Below are 12186 nucleotides of genomic sequence, written 5' to 3' on the forward strand. Positions count from 1 at the left end.
TCGGCTTTAAGCCTGTTTCAGTTAAATCTCCTCTCAGCCTGCACACTTTTTTTCCCACCGAGAGTGGGCGAGGAGCCGCCCTACGATGCCTCTGATTGGCTCGGTTGGTTAGGTTTTGGCATGAGGAGTGGTGAACTGGTTAGGATTAGAGTAAAGTGCCAGGGTCAGAGCCAATCAGATGCAGGGTAGGGGCCGGTCTTCGCCCACCTCGGGTGGGGAAAAAAAAAAACGCTCTTAGCCCGCTCCGCTCCAGTGCCCTGTCATCTCCATGACAACACCCATCCAATCAGCATCCAACAAGCCTGCTGGAGAAAGCTCGTGTTTAAAATAAGTTACCCCATGTCAAATTCCACAGCTGTGCCATTTATTTTAATGGATTAAAATGTTCCTTCTTCCTGATTTGTGTGTGTTTTGTCTCCCGTAAGATTGAAGACTCAGTCAGTTTAATATAAACAAAATAATTCGCTTCTGAAAAATGCTTCTCAACTCATCACAATTAAAGGCCTTATTCATTCCTCTGTTTAAAACAGATGTGTTCTAAACAATTGTTTACGTGAGAAAACATGGGAAAAACCTTCATAATTTAGACCTGTCAGACCTGGGAGTAGTAGCAGGTTCCAGTTCCGAATCCTTGAGCTTCGACGGAAGGGTGACCAAGAATTGTACTTTCATTGAGCTCTACCTTGAGATGCAGGTTATAAATTCATACATTTGATATATAATATACCCTGAGTTAACCATAGAATTGATGCTATGCCCTAACCTTTTCTACTTGCAAAATGTCCCTTAAGTATGTGTGTATGTAAATACTGTATGTAATACAGTAGCATGTAATTATAGGTTCAGGACTTATAACATAGCTATTTAAATGCTAACTAAACTGGCTTCATAGCACAGTATAAAAAAAATACTGAAAACATCATTGTAAGCTTGATAGTTCGAAGTTCTTCATCTGCTAGCTCTCTTGTTTGGTCAAGTTTTTTGTCACTGAAAGATCCCAGTTTTTCGTATAGCCCCACTACAATTTTAAAGCTACACTAATCAATATTTTTATGTCAACAATGTTTCAAATCACTATGTGTAATGTTAAATGTGTCACTCCCAGTGATGATAGAGAGTTATCACCCATCTCTGTAGGCCCCCCTCAGCTCTGTGGATCTTTAATGCATCTTCTAGCTCATTATTGGTTTCCTGGCACATAAAAACTACACTCTAATCTCTAACAGCAGCAGGCAGCTGTTTCTATACTATCTGCTCAGCACCAAACACCAGACAGATGTTTTTCCCAGAGGTCCAGAGTTAAAAGAGAGTGAATACTGGACCGACTTCCAGTACATTCATCATGGACACAAACACAACTCCGAATGAATGATAATGTTGCTCTTTGTCTGCTGGATGTGTAACTAGGCCACTATTTAATAACACAGATGCCTCATCTACTTACTAATGCAAAGTCATATAATGTTGATGTTGTGTTCATAGTTTGTACCCATGTGGCGGGAAAAAAAAAAGAAAAGTTGTTAACACAGCTTTAACAACTGAGGCATTTGAGGAATTTAGTCCACTGTATTCACTGAAAAATCTTGAATTGAAATGTTTCCACAAAGCAAAGTAAGATATTTTAGTTTTGGTATGCACACTTAACACTGCCTTTTTTTCTCCTCTGAACAGAAGACAGTACCGCGGAGTAAAATATATCCAAAAATGTGAAAATATGAGAACAATCTGGAGAATAAGTACAAAGAGGGCCCCTACATTTTTCAGTGGGATGAGTCGCAAGGCCCTATAATCGACTCATTTGTTGGTCGACTCTCAGCAGATACTCTGCTGACAAAAAACTCTAAACTGGGTTTGAGAGATTTAAGGTGGCTTTGTGAGGCTATTACAGTGGATTGTACGCTGTGTCTTTGTTGGATTTGGAGGGAAATCTATGTTAATTACATTCTGGCACAGAACAGGAGCGCTGTGCTCTTCATCCAGCACACACAAAGTTGATGACAACAACAGATTAGTGCATCAATGATGAGAACAAATTATTTCCAAAAAAGTTTATTGTCTTTGATTAATGCAAGAACGCCACAGAACGTGTGTAGGCACAGGAAGCAATGGAATTTATATGAAATGTAGCTTAATTTTGAAACTTCAGTCAATTTAGACACTGATGACAAAGAGTTCAGGCTGGGACCAGCAGACCAGTGGATCACATCCGAGAGACTGTTTTCTTCTGTGTTTTCCAGAAAAAAAAGTGCCCCACAGACAAAGACACCTTCCAAGACAGGGGTTAGTGAGTCATTCTTATTAACAAATTCAACTAGAAGAGTCCTGGAGGGAACACATAACTGTGTCAGCTTCTGAAAGGTCTGGAATAATAATAGAAGAACTGCAGAATAATAGTTTGTGCAGTCCGGCAGCTAAATGTGCTCCCTAAACTGGAGAAGTTGAATCTATTAAGTGAAGAGCTTTTCATTAGATAATCACTCATGAGACCTTCATGTCACTGGCCAATATTTTCACTATGGGAAAAAAAAAAATCATGAACAAAATGTCTTTAAGCTTAATTGTGTGAATTAAATAATGATGGCTTATGCAGTGACCAATGTCTAAACTTCCTTTGTAAACATGACTTGTGAATGAATAGAGTCAATGGACATTTGTAGACATCAAGGTAAAATTCAACTTCAAAGTATCTTAGAAAAGCAGTGTAGACTGAAGTGTGATGAAAATATATTCTTACAAAAACAGCGGGTTTGATTGGAGAATTTTATCAGCTCACAGAGGAACATGTAATCAGTTTACCTGGAAATATCAATGCTGTCACCACTTGCAGATACACATTTTCAGAGGATGGCCATGAGCCAAGTGTCTATATGACGAGTTGTGAAAAACATTTGGCAATATACTGACATTCATAATTTCATATTGGGGTATTCCAAATGATCTTAGTTGAATTGACGTGCTAGAGGTGGAAAATGAGCCGCTGGGTGCCTATCAAGCCCCATTCCTTCCACTACCAGTGCAGTGTGTGCAGTTTTCTATGCAAGAGTACTAGCCGGCTCCAGACTTGCTGTGTGTTGATTTGACACACTGCCCCTCATCAAGACCTCATTTTGAGGCAATAAAGCAGGACACACCCTAAGGACCTTATCATGTCAGTTGTATCGGTGAATACTAGTATTCTGTTAAATCAGCCCAAACCATTTGACACACACAGAAAGCCAGGAGTTTTCAAGGCCCCTGTAGTTCTGGAGTCCCAAGGAGATTAGACTGCTTTTCTTGGTTGGTAAACCAGCTTTGCAAATGATGGTCAAAGTCAGTTAAAACCGGTTGAGAGTCTAAGCTATCTGCCTGTGATTTAGTTTTCGTTCTAGTGAAGCTCACCACACCTCTAGCCTGACACTTATCTAATGCAGCTAAACACAAATCTCAGCAGACATAATTTCTCTCTTACCTCTAGTGGTATCTAGCCATTAAGATAACTTTGACTCAATTGAATGACAATGAGATCTGTCTCTGAGATTTCTGCTTCCACCACAATATAAAAGAGGTGAATGAAATTGTGTTTGTGCTGCTCCCTGCACTGAACATTTAAGTTGTAAAAAATCAACTGCAACGTGTGTTTCAAGAAAGTGTCCCTGTTGCTCTGGATAATCTACTGGTCTTCACTGAACATTTTTGTGGGGGCCATATACAAATGCCAAAAATTCTACCCTTTTAAGACATGACTACATAAACCTCAGCTGCTCCTGCAATACTTAACACCTCATCAAAATGTTTTGTATCCTCATCTTGGTGCACAAAACCAAGCTTTGGTTGAATCTGCTTCCCTCTTGTGACTCAAAAGAAAAGTGCAACTATCATTTAGTGTAATACCCTGCCTTTATCTATGACTTAATACGCCTACATCGATCACATTAAAACCTGTTACCGGTTTCAATGTTGTGGCTGAATGGTATATACATACAGTATATACTGTATAGTTCCATACATTACTTAGTGTTTAGAGGCACGAGAAATACATGAGAAACAAATACAAATCCAATTTTTACACAAGAGCCTTAACAACTGTATACAAGACCAAACAAATCAACCTTTATACATGGAAGGGTCTAGTAGAGACTTAGTTTCCAAACGTTGCTTAACATAGGAGAGAACCAAAATCACTTTAGTGACATTTGCAAATTCAACAAACAAAGGGCAAGAATTGAATGTATTTCAGGTAAAGGGGTGAATTTATGGAAAATTTGAAGGTAGGGATTCATTACTGGTGGTGCACTTGGTAAGATTAGTAAAAAGGGTTAAAAATTGTTTAGTGAACAAATAATGAATGATAGCAAAATAGCAGCTTCTGGTAAGGTTTCTTATAACTTTTGTTTAGTGTGACTTTTAATGCAAAATAAATGATATATTGTAAGATGGGTAGGTTGTAACAAACTGTAGCTTCAGCCTTTTTTACACAGGCAAGAATGACAGAAAGCTCACTCTGGTGCAACGCATTTCCATAGGAAACATGTAAGTAACAGTTAAGCTGTGAAATTACTGTCCTTTTGGGGCTTAAATAAACTGACTTTAGCTCAAACAGAAAGGCACTGGACTGGATATATCTGTTCACCTGGCCCGCCCTTTATCACAGAAAAGCTAGGCTTAGCTAACTGATGGGGTGGGGCTAATATTTTCCTGTCTTTTCCAACACCCGGTGCCAAAACTACAAACAGAGCTGAAATTAACAAGAACTTCAATTTAGATTAAAATTCAAAGTAAAGCTAAGGCCATGCAGTTTCTCAATTTGCTTGAGGAATCATTCAGCCAAGAAACGTTTTTTTAGGTTTCTTACATTGGCGCTGAGATTTTGATCTTTACTACTGAGACCATCAGACAACCCCAACAGTGCATGGCAACTCTCTAAGAGGGCTGTAAAAAATGATGTGCAGAATTCCTCATCTGTCAAAATACCACTGAATACCTCACTTTGATTTAAATCTCCGCTATGCGGAAAAATTTTACAGTATGTTGTTAAAGCAACTTTCAAATTATTCTGATGGCATAAGCTTTTCTTTGCCATTCCAGTTAAAATGGTAGCAAGATACAATCCTGTCAGCCACACTGTCTTTCTGATACTATCACTAGGAATAGACAGTCAGAAATGTCTCTACTCTATACACAGCAGCTTTTAAGACTTTAAACACCCCATGAAAATCTTGCCCGTGCTGACCTCCGGTTGGTTTATGTCTCACCTTGCTGCAGTGATGTACAGGTGTACCCCAGGACCCCATGAAATCACTGTTGGGTGCAGTCACAGGTGCAACAGAGCACACTTCTATTCACACCCATCAGTGATGCTAGTTGTGGTCAGAGGTGAAACAAACTTTTAAAACTTTCAACCAGAGAGGGCAGCGAAACATTGCTGTTTGGTTACTCTTAAAATGATGAGTGGTAAGCCTCTGCGTGATGTGCTCACATGTATGAGTTCTATTTTTTTGGTCACTCAGTGTAGTAACATTCTCTCCCTCTCTAGTGTTATGGACAGCTTTTCAAGTGTAGTTGGTTTGCAGTTTAGCAAAGTAACAACCCAGTGTGAAGCTGTTTAAGGTTTTTTTTTTAATATTAGAAAAGGTCTGTTTTTGAAACAAAAAAAAAAATCAAATATGAAGAACATTTAAAATGTACAGATCAGTTAAAAGCAAATCAGTTTGAAAAGGATATTTACAAAATATACTTACAAACACCGATCAGCCACAACATTCAAACGAGTTACTGGTTTTGATGTCGTGGCTGATATATTTATATATATATATATGTGTGTGTGCGTGTTTGCTAAACTATCTATACGTTTTTGATTGAGGTAATAATGCCCCTTGTGTAGAGGTTGTAAATAAAGAAGGTTGAGTGAACACTGGCACATTAAGACTTATTGCTTCATCATAAAAGTGGTGGAATGCATCAGAGGCTTTATCTGTAGGAGAATATCAGTAAATTTAAAAAAAATTCCTTTAATGTTGATAAAAAAATGAAAAAACACCCCTGACTTTTAATAAAAGTTTTCCCCTACGTTCTCTTCACCAGTATCTTTATCATCTATGGCTGTGGAATTTCCCCAGTGCAGTATATTTTACCACATAATGCAGTCATTTTAGCTGTGAACAATTACATGCTAACTTTAAATTTAGTGAAGGCAATTTAATACCCGGTCTGTCTTCTAATGTTTATCTGCAAAAATAAACAAAGTATTAGTCAAAATCCAAACTGTATCAAACAGCAAAGGATACCAAAAAATTTTAAATAAAAAAAATCACTTTGTAGGTTGACAACAAAAAACTTGTGAAATAAGTTTGAGTTGTGTTTGAAGATGACATGCCCAGTTTCCTGCTGATAAAGTCCGAAGCATCATCACTGTATCATCAAATCAACTATATGTAATATGAGTGATGCATTATCTCAATATGAAAATGGTGTTAGCTTAATTACTAAAATATTAAAAATCCCGTGACCAAACTATTTTATATTCATTAAACTAATTCAAATGTTTATAATGTGTTTTAGAAGGTCAAAACCTCCAGAAAAGCCAATTTTACATACCATTTATTTAGGTGTGAGAACCGTAAGCCATTACACCTCAATAACAGAATTTTGTCGTAATCACTCAAGATACTGAAGAATTATACTGAATTATCTTGCCACCTTTAAACACATTGAAATTACACATGACAGAGGGTGCATCAATTCCGTGTGAACAGATGAGAGAGAGGTGCAATGTGCCTTTATAGCAGCACCACTGTTTTAATGGAATCCAGTCCAAAGGTCAGAAGGCAAAAAAAAGCAAACAAGCACTTACAGCACAGTGTGGTGTCTTACTACTATCAATAGGTGCCTACAGATACCTTTATTTCTCTGTAGACGATGACTACGTGAGCCATGTTCACTGCAGATTTCAGTATTTCAGGATACCATGTTTGTTGAATTTGTACATCAGTTATTGTTATATCATCCTTAATTATGCAATTCTCCGGGAGAAACAAATACTTTGCCCTATTATATCTTGCTGAAACAGAAGACATTAACAATTTTGGTAGTGTTTAAATGGAAACAGAAAAATGCGAATGTGTCTGTACCTTCATCAATTTCAGTTCAGAGAATACTTCAAAGTCACTATTTCCTTGGATTTACGGAAACTGAATTAGTCAAAATACCTCCTCAATCTTTGATTAAAAATCTTTGGATGAACTGCTCACAGATGCACAGAACCAGTGGTGAGGGGTCCCAGGTAGACACTCCTTCACTTAAAAGGGTCACAAACCATAACAGTCGGAAACCAGTGAATTAAACTAAAAATCTGGACATCAGCAGAATTTATCAGAAGACTTAATAATTAAGGAATATATGGAAAGTTTTCCAAAGTTTTCAATATCAATTTAACAATTATAAAATGAACAGTCATATGAATAAATAGTGTAAAACAAATAAATGAAACAAAAACTTGTGCAGTCCTTTAAGAAATCATTAAAACTCAGCTCATTATTACCTCCACTAAAGAGGTTATGTTTTTACCCGTGTCTTTTTGTTGGTGTGTTTGTCAACAGGATTACGCAAAAAGTACTGACTTTGCACCGAACTTGGTGGAGGGAGAGGGCATTGGCAAGGGAAGAACACATTAAATTTTGGGGCAGATCCAGATCATTTAATATGAATTTGAATTTTTTTCTCTGAAGTCTGGTGTATGTTGTTTGACATTGCCCTTGGTAGACGTCTCTGCTATCTGAATGACCTCTTAGTTTGTTTATTGTCAACAGGATTACACAAAAAATACTGAACAGATTTTCTAAAAACTTTGTGGAGGGATGAGGCATGGACCAGGGAAGAATCCACTAAATCTTACTGCAGATCTGGTTAAAGGGGCATATCCAGGAATATTTTATCACTTTCCTTAACATTGCAAGATGTTTGGAAGGCATTTTTTGCTTTGGCGAAGGTATGCGCTCTACTGAGCCCCATTCTAGTTATTAAATTTCATCACTTTTTATTTTCATTAAAAAAAATCACCTTTTCAAGTTTTTTATCATAATGTCACTTTTCATGACAGTGGTGTTGTCACCACCTCTCACCAGTCAGCCAATCACATGACCCCTGTCTCTTTGGCAAGCAAGCTCAGCAACTGCTACCAGAATTAACCAGTTATTTCCTGCTGGCAAGAGCTTAATCCTGAATCCATTACCTAACTGCTGCTGTAAATTATTATGGTAAACACACACAGATACAAAAATATCCTTTTATTTATGTGGTTGCTCAAGCCACCAGGAGCTAGCTAAAACTCCCAACACTGGCTCCTTGCTTCGATGCTGATTGATAATCTAAGTTAACAAGCTGGCCTAGCTAAAACAAAAAACTGGCTAGGTTGGTAGTATTAGCAGCCTTGTTAAGCGAAGGCTTAAAAAATAAAAGAGGTGCAATTACTGCCTGTGTAATTCTTATTTACAGCAGCAATCTGTAGTTGGTTGATTCACAACTACTTTGACATTGCTGTTGCCCTAACTAACAGGAGCTAACTGGCTACATTTGGTAGCAATGTTTTAGCTTGCTAGCTTAAGAGAGGATACATGAGGCAGGGGCTGTTAACACTATCACTGTCATAAAAAGGTCCATTATGAAATAAAATTGGTCTTTTAAAATATCAAATAAAATTTTTATTACAAAAAAGTACAATGAAATAGCATTTCATAATAATAACTTGATTTTCAATTTCTTATAATTTTACAAATTATTGGTTATTCATATGATTAATTATTTCATAATGTCTTTTTTATTTATTGAATATGTAATACTTTGGGTTTCCATAGAGTGTGCTTTGTGGGTCAATGACATCAGAAATCGTGACACAGAAGCAACAGGTATGGTTTCATAGATTTAGCTTTTTTGACCAAACTGGTATACACCACAGTCTGTTTTATTTATTTTGCAATACTGGCCAGTGTTATAATATCTTAATTTATATACTGTTCATGGTTTGTGTTTCCCTTTCATATCTGAAATCTGAAGAATTATATGATTGTTAGAGGCTGGATCTTAACTATGGATCTGCACAAGGAAAACGAAAACCCAGCTGTTATGAATCTATGTGACTGGTAACCTGTCAAAAAACAAAAGTAAACTAAGTGGCAGCAAGTTAAGCTGGAGCAATATACTGCTCTGCTGATAAAGGGAGATGACACTGACTTTAAGTGAAATATTGTGTATTAAGCACTCAGTGTAACCCATACCTGATGATGTACCACTGTTACAATGATCAGTAATACAGTTACTATTCATATTTTGTTATAGTTAATTTTAGTGTTTAAAAAGCTGAATAAAAGATTTTTCTACTCTAACAGAAAACTTAGAAAAAGAAATCAAATGGAAGCTTGGAATATTTGGAGGCTTAGGTAATTTTTGGCACGACAATTCACAGATATTACACACCAGCAATGAAAATATCTTCAAAGACATACTCCCTAATTTTGTTGTAGTGTTTAATAGCAACTGCAAATTCAGGAAGTCTATCTTTAAATTAAAAAAAAGGAAAAATTAAAAACTAACTTAGCTTATCATAATTGACCCTGAGCTTCAGTTCTGGGCATGGCCATTCCAGGACAAAGGAGTGTATTTTGTGCTGGCTGAGTTTTTGACCAGAAGAGAAAATAAAAGAAGCTAATCTACCTATTATCAATGGACTCCTCAGGATGATATGGCAGGGGTGGGGGTTTTGGGGGGGGGGGGGGTTGTGGTGGTGCTGGGAGTGCTTGGTGGTGACTGCTATGAGAAACAGCTTTTCACTCCCCTTGAACATGTTCAGTTTATACTCAGAAAGGTGCCTTTTTAAAACCCTGCAATCTTCATTCCAGTGTACCCTGTTAAACACTGAAGTACTGTATGCATGGTGAGAGACTTTGTGCTTGATCTAATGAATCCCATTGATGATATGATTGTGCAGCAGCTCTTGTTCGTGGTTGTGTAGAATGGGATTCAGCTCCTCGTCCCGCAGCCGAGCGTTCTTCCTGATCTCCTCCAGGGAGTAGTCCTGCAACAGGTTGCCGTTATCAAAAACAGTCACCAGCAGGTCCTGAAGAACACACAGATAAATCATTCAGTACAGGAGGAGGTGTAATTGTAAAATCATTTAACAAATTCAAACTGAGGGACAGAGAAAGAATTCGGGTAGTGACATGAAAATGCGGGACAATATTTTTTACAAAAAACTTCATGATTTAAAAAAACAACAACAACAACAATGGAAAAATCATTTTCATAAATTGAAATTAAGAGGTTAGGATTAGGGACAGCCATCTCCCATTTAAAGTACCCCATAAATTAAATATTATTTGGAGTGTCAATAGATAAAAGAAGGATCTTATTAAGCATCTACGATTTGCATACTTAAATGCTTTTTAAAATTGTTTTTGTTTGTGGGACAGCAGTTTGCACCAATTCAGTAGAATGGCCTGTGTGTGCGCGCATATATACATATATACATATATACATATACATATATATATATATATATATATATATACATATATACATATACATATATATATATATATATATACATATATATATATATATACATATATATATATATATATATATACATATATACATATACATATATATATATATATATATATATATATATATTTTCATTATAACCGGTAATGGTTTTAATGTTGTGGCTGATCGGTGTGTAAAACTTTTGACTAGGCCAGCTCCCTGCACATCGATGATTTGAATCATCTGTGGAGTAACCCCCCAAGCCGACCCGCCTTTTGCCCTTTCTTTAGCTGCATCATTGTAACCAAAGTAATGCAGGATAACAGCACAGTAGGCTGTAAGTCCTGTTTCCAAATGACCAAACTACAAAACTAACTTTGATGGAAACAGAGGGCTGAGCAAGGCAGAGCAGAGCCAAACTCTTAGCTCCACTGCTGAATATTTGTGAAGTTGGCTAAAGTACTTTTGCACGAGATGCTGGTACAACCTCCTGTCCTGCCGTCCAGTGTGACTGACTCTTCAGCTGACAGAATTGTCAACAGCCAATCAAGAGAGATGTTGTTTGCTGCACTAGGATTTTAAAACCGAACTGTGATCAGGCCACACAATTTTTATCTCTTTGACTGTGAAGATATCTTATATTATCACATCACAGATGATGAACAAAGAAGATACTGTAAAACGTGAGTCTTACAGGTAAAACATGAGACTAATGCAGGCTGTTATATGAGGTCAGTGTGGGGCGGCTGCTCTGTAGGTGTGCTGGACTGCCCTGTAACTAGGCAGAAATGAATATTATATTTCTCATAATTAAAGGTAAGGTGTGTTGAAGAAAAAACATCAGTAATAATGTTGAATATTTATGAAAACGATAAATTTATATACTTAAGAAAAAGCATGAACCATAAGCACATGACAAATTTAAGTAACCAAGTTGACACCCTCTTAGGTGTAATCTACTAAAGAAGAAAACCTAAACCTAATGTCAATAAGATGATGACTTGTTAATAAACAGTTTGACCAGTATAGAAAATAATGAGCTACTTACATCATTTTTGAATGATCAGTTTTTACCTATCAACCACATTATCGTCATACTAAAATAAACTTCAAAAAATATATAGTATGTGATAACATCTTAAGTCTCTGAGATGAGACTTAAAGATGAAATGCTGGGACTAACCTCCTCAGGCTTCCCTGCTCCTCTCTCTACTGTCTCTAAGAAGCCATCAGAGTTTCTCCTCAGTGATAATCGACCCCTCTTTGACCCCTTGGATGGGTCAGTCACCGGCTGCTTGTACACGTCCATCTGGAGGAGACATAAAACTAGTTTGAACACAACTAATTGGAATCATTTGGCTCACATAATCATGAGCAAATTTAAAGCCACTTTCTGTGAGGATTGCAGTGCCCATGACAAAGACAAGAAAGCACAATAACAGTTGAACCAGGATGCAGCTCTGCAAAGTCTACTTCATTAGGTCTGACAGAAGACCAAGTTTCAAATCTAAGTTCTTTCAAAGTTCGTAAAACTGCATTTAGGCAGATGCTAACCGCTGTTATTCAAGATACTGCAACCAATATTAACAATCAGTTAGCTGTGCTCAAAGAATCAAGTTAGCCTTATGAGAATTAAATGGTAAGTTCATATTTTTTTCAAGTCTGTCTTAA

General features: G+C 37.0%; 1 protein-coding gene across 2 annotated transcripts in view; it reads right to left on the reverse strand.

Moving 5' to 3' along the window:
- Positions 1–5618: 5618 nt before the first annotated feature.
- The window catches only part of nampt2 (nicotinamide phosphoribosyltransferase 2), a 33932-nt gene continuing 27364 nt past the window's right edge, over positions 5619–12186 (reverse strand). For both annotated transcript variants that reach the window (XM_040159453.1, XM_040159452.1), the window contains 2 exons: positions 11699–11824; positions 5619–10087 (listed from right to left, as the gene is read on the reverse strand). In XM_040159453.1, the coding sequence (XP_040015387.1) occupies positions 9926–10087; positions 11699–11824 (288 nt within the window). In that variant the 3' untranslated portion in view covers positions 5619–9925. The remainder of the gene's footprint in view (positions 10088–11698; positions 11825–12186) is intronic.

This window comes from Xiphias gladius, chromosome 21 (assembly GCF_016859285.1).
Source record: "Xiphias gladius isolate SHS-SW01 ecotype Sanya breed wild chromosome 21, ASM1685928v1, whole genome shotgun sequence".
Lineage (NCBI taxonomy): Eukaryota > Metazoa > Chordata > Actinopteri > Istiophoriformes > Xiphiidae > Xiphias > Xiphias gladius.